At 40.8% G+C, this 19,835-nt stretch overlaps 1 protein-coding gene across 1 annotated transcript in view; it reads left to right on the forward strand.

Annotated features, from left to right (window-relative positions):
• rbms3 (RNA binding motif, single stranded interacting protein) overlaps positions 1 to 19,835 on the forward strand; it is a 165,042-nt gene that overhangs the window by 136,899 nt on the left and 8,308 nt on the right. The window contains exons 7-12 of the mRNA XM_036587667.1: positions 1,088 to 1,194; positions 3,450 to 3,493; positions 6,735 to 6,831; positions 9,771 to 9,821; positions 18,724 to 18,834; positions 19,585 to 19,674. Coding sequence (XP_036443560.1) covers positions 1,088 to 1,194; positions 3,450 to 3,493; positions 6,735 to 6,831; positions 9,771 to 9,821; positions 18,724 to 18,834; positions 19,585 to 19,674 — 500 coding nt within the window. The remainder of the gene's footprint in view (positions 1 to 1,087; positions 1,195 to 3,449; positions 3,494 to 6,734; positions 6,832 to 9,770; positions 9,822 to 18,723; positions 18,835 to 19,584; positions 19,675 to 19,835) is intronic.

The following is a 19,835-nucleotide window of genomic DNA, read 5'->3' on the forward strand; positions in this document are numbered from 1 at the left end:
GCGTTTAGCTGCGAGGCTGGATTAGTCACTGGTGTTGTCTGGACCACACAAAGCAAAAAAGGCTCTCCTGCATCTATCAGTGCTCTTTTCCAGATCATATCATACTGAAAGTTTTGTTCGCTCGAAATGAGTTTTTCTGGTTGCTGGGGAAACAAAATCAGTTTAGCTATGGCTCGCAGGAATTTGTTCAGAGAAAGGGAGAGAGAGAGAAAGAGTAGTGTTCAGAGTATTCCAGGCACTCATAATAGTATCTTTTACTGCCTGCAGTCTCTGTTATAATCATAACTGATGTGCAAGATTGTGTGTGAAATGGGCACATAAAAAGAGAGAGAGAGAGAGAGAAAACGAAGGTGCGTTTGTGCTCAGAACTCTTTTGGGATACAGTCATTTTAAACCCAGTCATTTTGAACTTCAGATTGGCATTCAGCGGCGTGAATTGACCCATCTGAACTTATGGAAAAGTCTTCTCCCTCTACTTTTCTCACTCTTTTATTCTGCGAGATATGCCCTTGCATGAGCACAGAAAACAAATAGTGCTTTGCGTTTTTAAAAGCTATCACTTTTGGCCGTCAGAACGTGGGCCATTATAATGTTTAAGTTATTTACCATCGCGATTAAGGCGCTTATTATTTCAACAATATTGGGCCATGTGCTTTGAAGGTGTGCCAGCGAGCTTGTTTTGATTTCAGAGTTTTTAGAGAAAGCGCATGCCAAGACTGGAGCCCCACCATCACAGCAGAGAAGAGGGAGGGAGGGAAGGGGCCGCAATGAATGCAGGAAAGAGAAAAGAAACGCGATGGGAATCAGACTTCAAAAGGGGGACTTGCTTTGCCTTCTCTTCTCCAGGGGGTTCTCTGAGCTTGTGTGGATGCCCGAGGTGTAACATTCCCTTTTTGTTCGGACCGACTGACGGCCGGCGCTGCTGAGGTCATCATCCCCTCCATGAGCCTACTGCCACTGACCTTTAGCAGTCACGCTCGCTCTCTCTCACTCTGTAGACCAGCTGACTGATCTTTTTCCTCTTCCCTTCTCTTTCTCTCTCTCTCTCTCTCTCTCTCTCTCTCTCTCTCTGTGTCTCTCTCTCCAGCCCCCACAGAGCCGCTGCTGTGTAAGTTTGCGGATGGAGGACAGAAGAAGCGGCAAAGTCAGAGCAAGTATCCCCAGAATGGCAGGCCGTGGCCACGGGAAGGAGAGGTGAGTGCTTCTTCAGCAGTTTCTCTCTTACTCTCTCACACTTACTAGTCACTTATCATATTACCATTATTATTACCATTATTATTATTATTATTAGTGGATACTATTACTATTACAAATGGAATACTCTAGCATCAGCTTCCATGGATAATCATTTTAAATCATTTCCCTGCAATTAAACAAGAACAGAAAAAAACGAGTTGACCCAAAGTACATGTATAATAAAAGCCAATAACATGATCAAGCATGTGACTATCCTGAAAACTACAAGCATTAGACTCTAACAGTACAGGATATAATGGGGGTCTTGTCAAAATTTTATGCATATAAACACTTAAGAAAAAAGTCAGAAAAAAAAATCAGGCAGGAGCCTATGTAAAACTAGTCCTACCTCAGAAGGAACTGATTATACAGATTTACAGCTTCATTTACAAATACATTTAACTGAAACTCAACAAAAAGTACATGGAATTTAACAGTTGTGTACTGTGTTTTGAATCAGTGGGTTTTCTGCTCTTTTTTATGTACAGAGAAATGTGTTGAAATTCCAGTGCATGGTGATTGATGGTACGCTACAGATGCAGCAGATTAAGATTACAGTGAGAACCACTGCAGTTGTCCTTTAACTCCAGGCATATTATTCATTAGTTTCAAGAGTACTGTAACTTGTACAGTAACTACTAGGAAATGAATATGTAAAAGTGTTAAGCCATACAAAAAGACTTAATGAAAGATTGATTAGATAAACTAGGTGTTGCATGGTAACTGTAAATACTGAGCTTCCTCAATGAGAGATTTGTGAATGGTTAAGATGACAAACAAACAAAAAAAATTGTTATTGTTATTGTTAGTGTTTCTTATTTTCCTGGGCAGCAAACACTTTCCTTAAATAAAAAATAAAGAATGACTTTAACATTTAACCAGCTGAGCCCTAGGCTTATTATTCAGTTACTAATCTTTACAATTTTTATTTAACAGTTTCTATACATTATTTGATAACTACTATTAAACTAATATGTAAGTTATGATGTCATGAATGCACTCTTAAAAATAATAGTGCCAAAAAGTGTTCTTTGGGGTGATGCCTTAGAAGACCACTTTTGGTGTCCTAAAGAACATTTAAGGTAGATGGAGTGTGAAGACCCTTTAAAGAACCTCCACATAATATAAAGTAGATTTCTTTACCAATTCAGGCTATTTCCTAAGACAAGAACCATTTAGGAACCTTTATTTTTAAGAGTCTGTGAGGAATTGAAGTGCAGGCCCACATACAGGCTCTTGCGGTTTAAGAGGTTAAGCAGTCAGCACACATACTCGAAAAGGCCCTTGGCTTGACAAGGTAGGAGCAGCGGCAGAGGCAGAGAAATGAGAGAGATGAGAGGCCTCTGCTGCTGAGGGTGCCCTCAGAATGTGCTGGAGGGTAGAGAAGAAGGGGGGTGAGAGGAGAAAAGAGGAGGGAGAGGTGCTGCTTTGATTGACAGGCACATCTGGCCTTGTTTAAGTTCTCTGCCTCTGCTTCGGTCCTTTAATCTCTCCTCGGCTCTTTCTCAAAACAGCCTGGCTGTGGAGAAATGGCCTGGAAGGGTGAAGCGCTGGCATTTTCTGGGCATTCAGACGGTTCGGGGAAACATGCCAAATGCCAGCCAAGACTGGACCCACCCTGAGCCCCATTACCACAGCCTGGCAGCAGGCAGACCACTTGGCTGGACGAGCTAACACAGGTGTTTGTGTTTGCACAGAAGGCCCAATATTGGCACTCCAGGGGTCTACAGTGAGCATAGAGGACTTACAGTAACACACACGGGCTATCCCAACAGTCCCCGTGTTTTCTCCCCCCCGCTGAGAGCTTGGCACCCTGCAGCTTGCGGTATACGAGGCCTATTTATCTGCTCCAGTCCAATGCGGGGCGAGTAGCACAGCCCTCTGCTCTCATTCACTTAGCCAGCACGGCAGTGTCAACATGAGCAATGCCTCCTGCAGCCTTGTAAATACCAAATAACTTTGTGCTGTATCAAAGGCGAGCGAGCCCGCTCGCGTCGGCCCGCTCTACAGGGTAATAGATCCGCTGCTACAAGGCCTGGCCTGTGCTTTTAAAGACATAAAGAGCATTTGGCCAGGCTCTATCAGACAACCCTGCTCTTCAGCTGGCATTACTCAGTAGATTTTACAGCTTCTGTCACAGCTTGATGTTAGTTTCGCCTTGGTATGGACAAGAACGGCCTCTCACTATTTTTCATGTCGGTCTTGCTTTTCAGAGTGGCATGGCGCTGCCCTACGACCCTGCTGCAATGCAGAATGGGTGAGTGTTTGTTTTCTTTTTTAAACTTTATTTTTCCCCAGAAGACTTTGTTTCATTAGTTTTTTTTTTTTCCCCTCTGCTGTCACGCTAGTCTTATAACAAAGGTAGCAAAGTCTGAGGCATGATGACTAATGCTGAAGTCTAACCTTCTCACAAACACATACACAGGTACAAACACACACACACGCTTGCATGCACACTCACCGAAGCTGCCCTGTCCCATCTGTGTTTGTGCCACTGTTGCACTGCAGGGTGTAAGCGTTTCGTCAGGTATGGGTTGCAGGCTGGATGCGGCTGCTTGAGTAAGGGAAATGTGATCCTGTCTGTGTGTGTCTGCTCTTCCGGCCCCAGCGCCCTCAGCTCTGCCTGCCATAGCGCCCTCCGGGGAACAGATACAGCCCCCTCTCCAACTGCAGCCTGACACAGCGTTTACCGTCTCTCACAGAGCAGCACAAGTTACCAACTCCTCCTAACTGCTCTTTCAGACAGGAGTAGTTTTACATGTGATTTGAATCATTTTAAAAGTTTATACGTGATTTTAGCCTCATTGTAATCAATAACAGTATGTCAGTAACGTTTATGAATTGCATATTAACATGACAGATAAGGCAGCAGCTTTTACCTACTATGACATGAACTGTATCAGTCCTGTGCAGTTTGGCCTATCTCAATCGTATGCCAGAAAATATTTAATAAAATAAACAAAAAAAAATAGATTTTATGTGGTGAATTTGATGGTTTGTGCTGACAAGGCTACACATTGTAGTCTCTAAATACAGCTTGGTGAGTAGACGGTAAGAATATGAGAAATTATGATAAATGTTAGAACATGTTTTCTTCTTGTGAGTAGCAGAAGCTATTGTGCATGAACCTTTTTTGTGTGATGTTAATGCATTAATTGAGTAAATCAAGAATAAACGGCCATCTCTGTAATTCATATTGACCATGCAAATCCGTCATAAATGTTGCAGACGTAAAATTATTTCATGACGTAGGTCTAAAAACCTTATCCCATACAAACAGTACTACAGAGGTGGAAGCACTGGAGATGGTGTAGTAGAATTTAATAAATGTGAGCTGAGCTCACTCAAGGGAGCAAGGAAACAGTGTTTTTGTCCTCCTTTACCTATTAGTTCCTGCTTCTGGATGTCTGTTTTGGTACATTCTTCTTCATTTTGTTTTTTCCAATATAATCGGTCCATGCTGTAGCCCTATTAGCCATCGTTCTGGAATTACTGAATTTCTGTTCTCAGTTAGGCTTTGCTAATTGTGTAATGGGCCATGTCGTCTTACTGCCGATGCGCCATGGCTGATAATGGCTAGCGTACATAACAGCAGAGCCTCACACTCAAAGTAGAACCACACACACACTACCAGCACACAAACATAAACAAGCATCTTCACCTCCTTCTCTCTGCATTTGTATCCCCATAATTGGCTGCATGCTCCCATCCGGATGACGTGTGACACACTGTTGTCACTCTGGTTGCGGTGTGTGACGGCGGCTGGGTGTGTGCAGTGGAAACTCCGGGGCAGACAGCGTTTCGCTCCCCACGCTCCATTACTCAGCCGCCAGGCACGCCAATCGATACAGCATAGCAACAGGCCTAGCAGATGAAACATGTCCGCTCTAGGTACACAATGATAAATAAAGTCACGGCCCAGCATTCTGCTGCCAGCCCGCTATAAGGAGACACACACCGCACCCTAAAGCAGTCCTACATGCATGCACTGCACATTCTTAGATATAAAGTAAAGAGAGGTCAGATAGAAAGAGAATAATTTATAAGAGATTTATATTTTCACATCTGAGGACTCTGGCAAGTGACAAAGGAAATAACACAAAATCTAATCAAAAATGAATAAAAATATGATATCACTGTAATATCAAAACCTCATAACTACATTTGTTCAGTTTTGATTTTTGATTTTTTAATTTTTTTTTATTATGGTGTAAACAATTTATGAGACATTGACCAATGGAAATGGTCCGAATTTGCTTGTTTTTAAAAGTTTGGAATCTTTGTTTCCAATAAGGCTTTGTTGCAGATATACATATAAATGATTCTAACATGTTGCTTCTACTCTACATCATCTTATTTTTCAACTAATTTGCAGGAAAGTATGAAAAAAATACGACATTCTAGATATGTTCAGAATAGGGCTGGAAGACTAATCATTTTTATATTGAAATCAAAATTTGAAGCGGTGCAATTTTCAAACAGCAAGAGCTGCAGCTTTAATTTTTTAGCATAAACATCAGCAAAGTTGTCTTGGAAAGTTTTAAGTGGGACAAGTGGGGAGTTAGATCAGTCAGAAGCAACCAAATACCTATGTTCTATGTACGTGACCACTGCCAGTTTGACACACTGCATACAGCATTCAAGTCCCAAAAAAAAATAATAAATCTGAAAAAATTGCAGCTAGATGCTTTCCCCAAATCATTCAGCTGTTGTCCAGAATGATGAACGGAACTATAGATGATTCCATAATGATTGAGAAAGCATTGAAGTTATAATAAACAACCCAAATGCCTTGTATTTCAAGTGATGATCAAGTCTCAAAACAAAAACTTGCCAAGAAATTACTACAAATAAACTATAATAGTGTATCATTTGTCATCAGATCATTTCTTTGTTTCCAAAAGGTTATATGTTTCCGGTTGCCACTTTAATCCTCTCATTAGTATATTGGATAGGTATTTTTCTATACTGTGATAGATTCAAGCTCATTTGTGACATACAAAAATGAGCTGCTACATAACACCTCACAAATCACTTATTTACCGAAATCTAGCTATATACTCATTATAAGCCAGAGGAGTTAGCCATTTAAAAAAAAAACACATCATTGAGTGCAGGGGGCCTTATGTGGCCTGATTTATTTAATTTCAATCTGCACTGTTTAAGTCATTATTTAATAAATAACAGCAAATAGTATATAAAATATGTGCATTAACAATGAATGGGTAAAGTGGTTGTGTGTGAGTAGTTACATGCTTTTGCACCGTGTGCATTCATCTAGTGTAAGCAGTAGAAACCAGTAGTCTATTTAAAACATCCATGCAGTCCAGAATTTGTCATGATTGATAAAAGTATGATGATATTCCTCTAACGATAGCCCAAAGCCTTTTTAGTAATTTAGGTCTGCCTGATTCTGCTTTAAATCAAGAGCCTATTTGTCATGATAGATTGGCATGGCTGATGTGTGCTTGTGTGTGTATGTATGTGTGTTCCTGCAGGTTCTACTCCTCACCATACAGCATCTCCACCAACCGCATGATCGCCCAGACATCGATCACACCATTCATCGCTGCCTCTCCTGTCTCCACCTATCAGGTAAGGTCATGTGCTTTTAAACAGGCACATGCACGCAAACACACACCAATGCACAAACCCCTGCACGCTGTAATGATATGTACGCAATTATAAACAAACACAAAGCACAAGTGGGAGTCGAACATATTATTTTTCTATCTCTCCCTTTGTTTGCCATGTTGAGAAAGCTTATTAACACTCTGCTCCAGCCTTGAACGAAAAGGAAAGCGAGAGAGAGAGAGAGTGAGGAAAAGGGAGAGCAAACATTGACTGTGAGCAATGAGCATTCTTAATTGATTTGGCTTAAGCTAAACTAAACAACACACAGTGCTGAGCTGGGAAGAAGCTAAGCCTTTTAGATCCTGAAACTCCTTCTGTCCTCACGACAACCTGCCCTCAGCTCTCTCCCACACACATATACATGCACAATGGTATAGAAAAAAAAAACATCCCCAGTTACATTACATGTTTTGTTCATTGTCTGAGTGAAAATAAGTTAACACGTCTTCTACAGGGAACAAACATTTCTCCAAATTTGAGTGCACAATTTCTACTTACATGCTGAGTTTAACATATGTACATAGGTATAATGTAAAATGTGGCACAGGCCAAAGTTTGTTTTATGTTTTCCCCAATATGTTAAGTTCAGCAAATAAACAGCAACTATGCATTAAAAAGTGTAGAAGTGTGTTGTTTCCAGATAGGTGCACTGCATGATACAATTAAGCTATTAACATCTTACTGTGCTCTATTGGTATGTATAACAATGCTGAGCAGGCCAAATTGACCTTGATTTTGGGTCAAAATGTCAAGAAAAAAAGATCTAAGTGACTGAAAGAGGGTTCATTATTGGGGTAGGGATGTCCGGAGCTTAACTGCTTAACCGGCTAGTGTTTCAATAAGAACAGTGACTAAAGTAACCTACATTTAGATCTATAGGAAAGGCATCATTAAACAGGGTTGGAAATTGTGGTCAAAAGCACACATTCACTGAGGTCTTGCATTAGTGCAGGAGCTAAGGAAAAGCAGAAGAACAGCTTTCCTTCACGGGACTGAGAGTGTCAGTGCAGGACGTGATCAGACTGTGTCAGCAAGAGCAGACAGTCCATAACTACATAGTGAGGGATATTATATAAGGGTTGCAGTCTATGTAGCCTCCCCTATACTAAGGCATTTTGAAGATGTTCTAGTGGTTCTGGCTTGTGGTGGCCCAACATCTTACTAAGACATTTTCTGTTGTTTTTTCCTTTAATTTGTCACCTGTCTGTGTATGCCCTGTTCATATACACACACACACACAAATACACACATGAAGGATGCATATTCCGGCAGATTATTTTGACCGATGACAAACTGTCATTAATCGCCAACTAAACGGTAACTGGCAAGCCTTAAATCAAGGACACAACCCTTCAACATATAAGTTCTTAAATGGATTGTTCCAGTTCTGAAATTGGATTGGCTGAGCCATGTTTGTAGCCATTGTAAAATACTTGATATGTGCACATTTACTAATGCACTGAGATATTAAAAGTGTTCCTAGTACAGACTGTGGCATGTAGTACTGAAAGGTGGCCAGACATAAGCATGTATATGAAGTTAACGTCCGGAAACTGTATTAAAAATACCGTGCGTAAGAACCCAATTTTGTTTGACCTAAAAAGGTGACAACATTTATTTAGTTAGTTAGTTAGTCAGTTAGTCAGTTAGTTAGTTAGTTATGAGCAAGCCTCCAAAGTTAGAGTTATATTTACCACTCATTACTCGCCCAGGTTGAAAGGAACATAAATGCCATGACAGAGCTAGCTTTGACTCAGTGTACCTTGTGACCATCCACCATGTCCTTCTCTATAATTTTACACACCCCTGTGTGATTTCCTCACACCAATGTGTATCACACTTTCTTTCTGAGAACATGGCAGAAAAGGCTGTCTTATTGCTTGATGATGTTTGCTTTCAGTGAGGTGCATCATTATAGTTGTGCTATCCTCCTCTCAGAAATCGGTTCCAAGAACCATTATTTTTAGCTGCGTGCTTCATATTTAGGACTTATATATATATATATATACATACACACACACACACACACACCCTTTTAACACAAAGTATGATGCCCCCGTTTCTCACAGGAGTAGAGTATCTCCTAATTGAGTATTGTGATATAATATGCATATGCCCCACCCGGCCTCAGTGAATTAATATTGAATCACACACTGCAGTGAACACAGAGAAATGACTCCAACTCGAGCTGACGGGAAATCAATGCAACGCCACCTCTATTTCTCCCCTAAACTTTGAAAGAATGGAACAAGAGACAACTATATCCCTCGCAGGTTTAAATGGGGGAGGGCGAGAAAGAGAGAGAGAGAAAGGGAAGGAGGGAAGGAGGGAGAGAATGAGAGCAAACGTGAGGGCATGAATCTTTCAGCAGCTGGAGAGCTGAGGTGTGTACTTACACACCTTACAGGACTTACTGCCAGATGATCGCACTAGTGTGGCGATCCGCAGAGCTTCCTTACTCGCTCTGTCCCGATGGAGAAAAGGATGAGCGATGTACATTTTAGCACATGTGCACATTTAAACGAGCTTTTTACAACACATTGTTCTGCATATTTCTCATACAGCTACAGAGATTTACGCTGTTCACTAGATTGCGTGTTGTGAAAACAATAGAGGCATTTGTTGAAGCGCAAATGCAATAATAAGGAATATTTGTGTAGGGCTTTATGAGCTGAGCGGTGAGGCAAGGGAGATGAAAGTTGAGATTTTGGGCCAGACTGAGCTTTGATGATGAAACTGCTGCCGCGCTGCTGTAATTAGGAGACAATATTGCTCCTTGTGGCATTCCGATCCCACTGTAATTATCGGGCGGTATTTCTGGCCGCTGCCTCCGCTGGTCTGGGGGTTTGGAGGGAGGAGGAAGAGGAGGGAAAATGAGGAAACGCTCTTTCTCCCCACAGGTGCAGAGTACGTCCTGGATGCCTCACCAACAGTACGTTATGCAACCTACTGTAAGTCCTCCCCATCTGCTATATGTGTTTTTGTGTGTGTGTGTGTGTGTGTGTGTCTGTGTGTGTGTGTGTGTGTGTGTGTGTATGTATGTATGTGTGTGTGTGTGTGTGAGAGAGAGAGTCTGTGTGAGTGTTTTGGCATGCATGTGTTCATGACAGTGCTGATATAAATGATATACATAAAATGCCATATTGTTACTATACTGCATTATGCCTTGGTGTATATTAAATAATAATAATGAATAAAATAATGAATAAAATTATGCAAATTGAATAGATGAAAACTTTGGTTAACATGACATTGTGTTGAGTAACTGATATTAGTAATGCATCCATCAACCCGTACAACATATAAGCCACAACATTAGAATCTGCATCAGTAACAGCTGCATTAATACAATTGATTTCCCTTCTTAGGTTATATACTGCACATATGTTATTATTGAATAAGCAATGTTATCTAATAGCTTAACTAGCTGTAATGACAAGTAAGTACTAAATTATTTATGCACGTACATGTAAATTATGTATGTAAATGCAGAATACTAATATATGCTTTTACATATCAGAAATGCTTTTGTGCATATTTCAAGAATCATCAGTTACCTTTTATCTGTCCGTCCTGGAAGGGTCAGCATGCTGAAATCATTCACTTATTGACTTAGATTGTACGTTGCTTATTAAGTCATATTTTATCAGTGTAGCAGCTAAACAAAGAAGTAAATGCAATTTTAATCAATCAAAAAACATCACATTTACTGTCCTCCTATTTAGCCTACAGCAGCACTTTTACAGGCCAGACTGCTTTTTGAATGAGACACAATACACGGCAGCCAATCAGAGCAGAGTTCATTTACATATATCAGTCATATTAAAATGAATTTTAGCTATTCTTGATATTTTGGTACTATTTGTGTGCATGTATGTGTGTGTTGCCATTTATGTGTGTTTAAGGGTGCCTAAACACAAACGCTTGACGTAGCATCAAAAATGCAATTCCTTGAATGTATTTTATTTAGAATGATACTGTAGCAAACATTTATCAGACCAGAAAATGTGCCTGTACACAGAGAAATGACACACCGTTGGGCCATTTTCAATTTTGCTGTGGGGATTCTGACCTAGAGGTACATCATCCACTGGAAACATGGATGGTTGAGCAAAGGCAGAATCTGATTTGCCCCATTTATTTTGAGCTCACTCTTTCTTCCAACCAGTAAACATCTTCTAGACAGACAAGATCTGCATATGTGTACGTCTACAGCTTCGTCTGTGCATTGCTAGTGTTAGGCACCCTAAGGGGTGCAGGGTAAGAGGTGGAGGAATGTGACCAGGTAGAAGTGATTTAGTGCTTATAAGGAGCTTTGGGGGTGTAAAGCTGAGTGCTAGCTCTGCCCCCTTGTGGCTGTTTGAGGAAGTGCAGAGAGTGGTTGTAATTTTGAGGATGGTGTGTGGATGAGGACTTTTTCTCCTCGAGAGAAAGTGACCCGCTGTTTGTGTGTGCAGCACAGAGAGCCTGGATCAGACACGCAGAGACTTCATCTAAGTCCTCTGTTTACATCACCTCATCGCCCACTCACGCTCTCTATCTCTCTCTCTCTCTCTCTCTCTCTCTCTCTCTTTCCCAGTCCCTCTCTCACAATTTATCTCTCTCTCTCTTTCTCTCTTTCTCCCATATCTATCTCCTTCTCTTGCTCTCTCACCCATCTCCTCCTCTTTGTCTGTATCTTTCTCTTCTTCTGTCTACATTCTCTCTCCCCATCATACCATCTCTCTCATAGTCTCTCTCTTTCCCTCCCCCTCACTCTCCCCTCTCTTTCCCTCTCTCCTCTCCCTCTCCCTCTCTCTCTCTCTCTCTCTCTCTCTCTCTCTCTCTTTCTCTCATTCTCTCATTCTCTCTTTCACTCTCTCTCTCACTCTCTTTCACTCTCTCTCACTGTCTCTCTCCCCCATCTCCTTGTCTTTCTCTCGCCCTCTTGCTCTTACATTTTTTTCTCTCTCCCTCTCTCTCATATTATCTCTCTCTCTCGCCATCTCTCTTTTCCTGTCTCATTGTGTCTCTCTCTCTGTCTTGATTGTCCACTCAATAAGGATGCAGGAAGGACACCTGCTACCTGAGGCTTGGAAAATTTACCACACGCGCACACACACACACACACACACACACACACACACACACACACACACACACAGGCTCAGGCAGCCTCACCTTCTGTTCCTTGAGTGTTTGAATGGGACGGTAACCCCAAGCACATGTTTGGAGTTTTGCCTGCTGACCGCCAGCCTCATATCTGCACTCCACTCTGTGATCAGTCTGGGCCTCAGTTCCTCCATCTAACTGCCCTGGAGTGTCTTTAGTTTTCCATATGAGTGCGTTAGCATGTTATCATGTTGGTTAAAAATGTTCAGTCAGCTGCTTCAGCAGTTCAAGATGTAACCTGCAAAAGAAATCAAAACAAAAGCAATAGGCCGCAAAACCCAGAGGCAAAGAAGGAGGAAATGAGGGAGAAAGAGGGACCGAGTGAGAGACGAATGGATGAACTTCTGTCTGTCTCTCTGTCTAACTGGAAAAATCTGCGTGTTTACCTTTTTCAGTATGAGGGGGGGGTGATAATGTGTAAATGTGTTTTGTAACAAAATCCTCTTGTCTGATCATTTGGCAAGTCGTCAGATAAGACCTCAGCCGCCAGGGAAAGAATAAAAAAAGCAACTTCCTGTGAAAGGCTGTCGGAGTCAATGCGATGATCCCTGTCTCGTTTGAAAATCCTGGAAAGAAAACAAGACAGAGGGAGAAGTAATGTTTCCCTTCTTTCCTTTTTCCCCCCTGCTCTCGTGTGGAGAGAAGGCAGGCAATTAAAAGCGTCTGAGAGAGGAAGGCATTGTAACCGGAGAGAGCTGTGCGTTTGGCACCTTGTTACCGTGGAGACACGTGACCATAGCGACTGGAGCTGGAGATGAGGATTTAAGCAGATCAGCAGACAATGGAGGCTCTCTGTGCGCTCCACTCTCCGGACACTGTGTCTGCGTCTCTTTGATGATTACCATCACTTTTGTTCTGCATCGGTTTCCAGTCAAAGTACCACAGCACAGTTTTAAATATCTGCATCTGCGTGTGTTCTAGCACAGTGCCCACACACCTCGCAGAGTACGGAACATATACATACAGTCCATCTACTTTGCAGAAAGCACGCACCCTCCCACTACATCTTATTCAGGAGAAGAATGCCTATGTGAATCGTCCCCAAATCCCTCTCAGGAAATGAACATTAACAAATCACCGCCGTAGTGCATTACTGCAAAGCCGCTTAGAGCGAAACGGCGACGGAGTGGGGAAGAAAAGAAATGAGACACTTCCCTAAGTCGCTGCCAGTCACAGCCATTTGCTGAGACAAAGGAACAAATGTTTGAATAAAGATTTAGTGCTTTTATCTCTGCCATTCCCCAGAACACGCTCTGTTTGCAAGGGCTTGAAAAGGTGGCTGTGCTTTGGCAGGTACTGTACTGTGTGCATATGCTCGTGTATTTGTTTGAGAAAGACAAAGGAGAGTAATTCCTAAACAATGCTTAAATAATACCTATAATAATTCATCATTATTCGAATTATTCCAGTATTACATGTATAATTATGCATTATTTCCTCCGAGGCTCTGTAGACTGAGTCTATGTGCATCCATCTGGGCGTCATATTGTCGTTCGTGTAGCAAACATGTTTAAGATTGATGTGAAACATCCTCCCTAGAAGTCTGTTTTCTTCAGTAGCACTGCCTCGGAGGGACAAACAGGGCCACTTCCTTTTCCTCTTGGCATCCGCTTCCCTTCCTGTGATGTCACTGGAGACCCTTTCCAGTCTGGTTTGTGTGTCCAGGCTTCAGACCCCAAGCAACAAATCATTTTGACATCAAGGAGTCGAAGTTTGAGGTCAAGCCCAGAGATGTATATTAGGTTTCTGTTGCTAAAGGAATATTCAAGCTGTTGTCTGTGAGGACGCTCTCAAAAATAAGGGTTCCTAAATGGTCCATAGCCTGGACATAGAGTTCAAGGAAAAACCTTTAATTGGTCTGAAACCTTTACATTATGTGGAGGATCTTTTAAAAGATTCTTCACACTAGCATATCTCATTTACAAAAAAACCTTCTTTAAAGGGGCATTCCTAAAACTAGGATGTAGTATGTTATATGTTATATGTTATGCAGTATTATACAGGGAAATAACTGGGGTAGATAGTTAAGTAGCCATCTTGCTAACTTATAGCTCATCTGATGAGCCATTTTTATTGACTGAATAGCTAATTCTCTCACCTTTAATGATCATTTGAAGACAGTTGCCACAGTTATGCAACTGCAATACTGTATTCAGCTTCCTAGCAGTAACACTAGCCATTAAGCTTCCTTCTCTGTTCACCTGCCCTTTTTTCAGCTAATAGAAAAAATATATATTTCAAAACAGACCGTCCCAAAAAAATCCACCCCAATGCACCTTCAAGAAGCATCATCAGAAGGAACTTTCTAGCTTTTAAACTGAAAAAAAACTTCACTAGAGAGACAACTGTGGCAACATGGTACACTGTAAAAAATGTCTCATCAGATCAACCTAAAAAATTACTTCATGTGGTAACAAGTAAATTAACTAGTTTTATTCAACCTAAATAAATACTTTGAATAAACGATTCTTTAAATCAAAGTAATTTTTTCAGTTGAATAAAACTAGTTCAATTACTTGTTACCACATAAAATATATTTTTTTAAGTAGATCTGACAAGACATTTTTTACAGTATAGTAGCAGAGTAAGCATGTTTACTACATACAGTTTTTCATTTTGTCTGGAGTGTCCCTTTAAACAATCATCAATTATAAACTTCTTTAGGTCCTTTCTGTGGCAGGAGGAGAGTGAAACAGTCTCTCTGTTCTGCAGAAATCTTCTCCCAGTGTTGCTCAGGTTGTGCATGCATGCCCTGTGGGGAATCGCATTAATATACACACACACAACATACGCATACCCGCAGCCCTTAATCATCTGTCTAAGTCCCTCACTGATACGGTGTAAATGAGAGTGGAGAATTATTCTGAGTGGATCTCTTTTTTCCTCCTCTCATTATGGGAGCTTGTCGGAGGCGGGGTTGAGCTGTTAGCTGGAGGCCGCTGGCGCTGCGGAGATGACAGGCACAGCTCACACCGTGCAGCTCCAGCGGTTTAGCTCTGACGCCTAGAATAAAGACAGCTTCTCTGACGCCCAGTGTCTGCACAGTTTATTCTTTAAACACACGTACTGAAAGTACAAGCGCCACTGAGCCACGCTCACACACGGAGACGGAACAGTGTGTGATCGCATGTGTGCATGTGTGAGTAGTTTCATGTATGAAAGGGCATTCGAAGAAGCACTCAACCCACATACAGAGCTGTTGCTTATATTGAATGAACGTTTATAGGAGCTGGTTAGCAATATGTTCTGCCAACTGGTCCCTTTTTATTTTTGACAAAATTGCAATCTTTTTGTGGAATATATCTGTAAAGCGAGACTAATGTTGTGACATTTAAAGGCCATAATATTCTTTCTAATTAGGTTCATCTTGCTCTTGTGGGCACACACTTACTGTACATGTACACAAGATTCCCTATGAATAATGTTCCAGTGTGCAATAAATGACCAGTGTATTTCGCCAAAATACTCCCCTTTTGATAAACTCGCCGGTCTTAATCTTGGGTAATGTGTGCGTAAGCTATACCCTCACTAATCAGGCTGATGTGGCTTGTCCCACCCACACATCTTTAACAAAACTGTGTTCTCCACAGTCTGTCTCTGTTCAATTCAAAGAAACTTACTGAGCAAAAGCTAATGACCAAGCAAAGGCTACCCTAGCATGCATATCAGAGCAGCAGTGGTGTTGAATAGAACACTCAATTTTCAGTGTCATACAAATTGTTTACCATTTTACTCTGTTTCCTGAGACTTCAACTTATATTATAGTTTATAGTCATGATTTATTAGACTAGGCCTCAAATACAAAACAACAGATTTTGACCTAAGAGTTTCATATCAAGCTCAGATGACCGTATAGAACGTCTATGAACAATATTGAATTATTCAGCTTTTAGAATAAGAATCAGAATTATTGTATATGCCAAGTACAAAATGCAAGGTGTACAGGTATGTAGATAATTGTCAGCATAAATTCCAAAAAAGAACAAAAAACTGTAAAATGCACAAAACATGCATAACAAAATATGTTCACTGGAAATTATGTGCAGTTATAAAGTACATACAGTACTATGTAAGAGTCATTTGAGAAAATATGTTAAGCCATAACATATTTGTAAATACTAATAAACAAGTAAACAAGTGTGATTTTATATATGACAGTATTTTAGCTTAACCGTTCCAAACCAGCTGTGATGCTAATGGAGTTTAACAAATCCATGGGATGGCAGGAGTTCACAGAGAAGTTAGGAACTAAACTTTTCTTGTTTTAACTGTATGCTTCCAACCTTTTTCTTCTAACCAAAGACGAAAACCTGTTTTTATGCTTGTATAAACAGTTGAAGATGTGGGCAGTGGATATATACATTATGCATGTACCTGTCAGGTCTTATTGTAGAAGAGTGCAACTATATTATAAGACCCAAGCAAGACTGTATGCAAGATGTTGAATTCTCTCCTGGAAACAGTGTGTGGCAGATTTTTGCCTCACAGTGCGATCACCCTGTTCTAACTTCCCGTCTTCCACGTCATAATTAAGTTAGTTCTAATAACAGGAATCGCTCCGATTGGATTACAGAAAGTCACGGTGAACCAATCACAGCCAGCAAAAACAGATGCTATCACACAGCCTGAGGCAACTTCAGCACTGGCGGTCATGTACCAGTCAAAAACCTGTGGTAACACTAGGCAGTAAGACAAAGGCCTGCCTCAGTATGTTCACAGGCAACATATGAGCAGGAGTCTGTTCATTTTTAAGGTGACACAGAGCCTTTTTATATGACATTAATCTATGCACTTCACTCATCTTTAATCATAAATAAAAATATAAAAAGGGCCTTCACTTCTGTTGTGTTGGCAGAATACCCCCTTCTCCATCATATTTCAACAGTTCGGATTGTAAATTAGCTTCTGGCATTACAATTAACTGCTTAAAATAACTCAGTGGCAGGTGATGCAGTATTGATCAGCAGCATCACCTGCCACCCAGTTATTTTCAGCAGTTGGTGTTGAACAGATGAAAATGGCCAGTTCAACACAGTGGGAGGTTTTGATCAGAGTGTGGGGCCACATGGATGATATGTTTATTTACAGAGGCTAGTAGTGCATGGGTGTAGGTGAAAATAATACCTAGAAACCTTAAAATGTGATAGTCAAATGTTATTTTTTGAATTATTTATTCTTATATTGCTTAAATAGACAGTCATATGAAGCATATCATTTCATAGGCCAATTTTAGATACATCCTATTATCTATGTTTTTGTAAATTTGTTTTGAGTTGAGAAAAATAAAATTCCACTGATTTTCTGTATTATTAAATTGTTAGGATCCAAAATACATCATCTGTGGTTTGATGCAAAATACACCATTCTAGAGTAACTTGGTCAAAATTGTTCGTAGAAGTGGTGATAAAAATACTTCATAACGTTTAATGTCTGTAAAAGCTACATTACAGAATGTTATTGCATGAATTCATACACTGCCTTTTTAGTTTTGAGATAATGTTTTGTTCTAAAACATAAATTACATATAAAAATGTCTTATATGTAAAGATTATAGATAAGACACATGTAGGTTTGCTGGTCATTTTGGGAAGTAAAATGGTTATATCTGTGTTGTAGACATTGAGACCCCTGATACCCCTTAAGCGCTATTGTAAAGAAAATCCATTATAAATAAGTTTCTCTGTAATTCTTTCATATCAGACCACTCTTCAGCAATTTAATTATGCAGAAATGTTGAGAAAAAAAATCTGTGAAATTCCCCTTTAACAGTTAGAACATTTGTAGATGAGCTATAGCAGACCATAAAAATGAAATTGTGACCTATTCGATAAGAAGAAGTTTTTTTATTGTGTTGGTTTGATGTTGGACCTCGTAAGGTTGAATAACTGACTGAAGCCACACTTTACAGTGGACACTTCAGAACAGTCCTGCTCCTCTACGACTCACTGACCTCTGGGTAACATACGAGTAACTACTTGATCAGACATAGAGCAGGCCCACTCAAAAACGCCTAATAATGCATGCTTTAGACAGTGCCGTGCTTTCCCCAAGCACGATCTTCCTCTGCACAAACTTCAGAAAATAACTACTTTTTGACAAACTACCTGACCAAGAGCCCCTGTGGAAATATTAATCGTAATCAGGGCAAGACATGCATGAGTGTGTGTGTGTGTGTGTGTGTGTGCGCATCCCTTATCCTGGTTCTGCTAAAACACTCACGCAACGGAGGCAGCTAAAGTCTGGGGTGAGCAGTTACAAATTGCAGCCGTTCACTCCGTCTTTTACCTCACATGTGTTAACACTCGTGGAGCAGCGTGCCTGAAACGTAAACACAGCCGCAGTGTGTGTGAGCGCCACCGCTAAGTGAGCAATGCATCATCTCTGCAGAAGTATGCATGACGCGCATTTGGATCGCATTATTTCATTTGTTGAAGTGGAACAACACACGTCTGGCCCCTATAATAGAGCCCAGCTGGGGTGATCTGGATCGCTCTGTCGTATGAGAGAAAGAAGTAGAGAGAGAGAGTGAAAGTGAGTTTTGTGAATGTGAAGACCGTGCATGCATTACATTAAGGGAATTAACGCTGAAGGTTATGCGGACATGGAACTGAATGGGTACTAATTTCCTCTTACCTCCTCCATGTGGTCTGACCTGTGTTTCTCTGTGTGCGTGCATGTATGTACGTTTGTGCCCACCCACAGGGTGCTGTGATCACGCCAGCCATGGACCACACCATCTCCATGCAGCCAGTCAACATGATGGGGCCCCTCACCCAGCAGATGAACCATCTGTCCCTCGGCACCACTGGCACTGTATGTCTCTCCACTGTATAACATACACTGCAGGTCAAAAGTCTGGAAGCAACACTGTAAAAAAAAAAAAAAATAATAATAAAAAATAAAAGACATAAAAGTCCTATTTCCTAAAGATATAACGGACAGTAGCATGTTTGTTTACATAGAACAAAAGGGTTTGACTAAATGTGTGCAGCAGTACTATGCAACTAAGATTCTTGATTTGTTTTGCTCCTAGTAATTATACCACAGGCGTTAGTTGGAAACTTAATTATATACACCTGGTTCTGACTTCTAGATGCTTCTGAACACTTCTTTAAACTACAGGACTCATAAAAGGGCATATATTCATGGGTATATTGTCTTTCATATTTGTCTTTTTTAACTACATAACTTGCTTGTTAGTTTGAAGGTAAGCACTAGATAAGTCAGAGGTTGATGGATAAGTCTAAAATGATTCATGGATAAGATTATGGAGTAATTCTTAGTTGTTAATGGATAAGTCTTAATAGTTACTGAGTAATTCACATGACCAAGGAGCCTGAAAGTTTTATGACTACAAACCAATGAAGTATTTTGGGGGGAAAAAAAAAGTCTTCGTTTAAACTAGATCAGCAAATATGTTAGTTGTTTGTTGGCAGACTGACAGTTTATTTTTTTACATTTTTAAAAATCACCACTTGCTTGCCTACTTTGGCCTGTACTGTACTCATTCTGTAGCCTTCACTGTCTGACCGGCCCTCACTAGCTTTCTCCCTCTGTTTGCAGTACATGACGGCGGCTGCTGCTGCAGCTCCTATGCAGGGAACCTACATTCCCCAGTACACTGCGGTGCCTGCCTCAGCCGTCTCAGTGGAGGTAAGCCTCATTCTGCTCCAGACAGCCCCCTTTATTTCACCTCTGACCACAACAACTGACCTTAAGACTTAGAAATCATAGCTATTATCAGCAATTTCTAAATCATTTTGTCATTTTATACTAATTAGCTCTCACACATAGCTCATCAGAACCAGCAGAAA

The sequence above is a fragment of the Colossoma macropomum genome, unplaced genomic scaffold (assembly GCF_904425465.1).
Source record: "Colossoma macropomum unplaced genomic scaffold, Colossoma_macropomum, whole genome shotgun sequence".
NCBI classification, from domain to species: domain Eukaryota; kingdom Metazoa; phylum Chordata; class Actinopteri; order Characiformes; family Serrasalmidae; genus Colossoma; species Colossoma macropomum.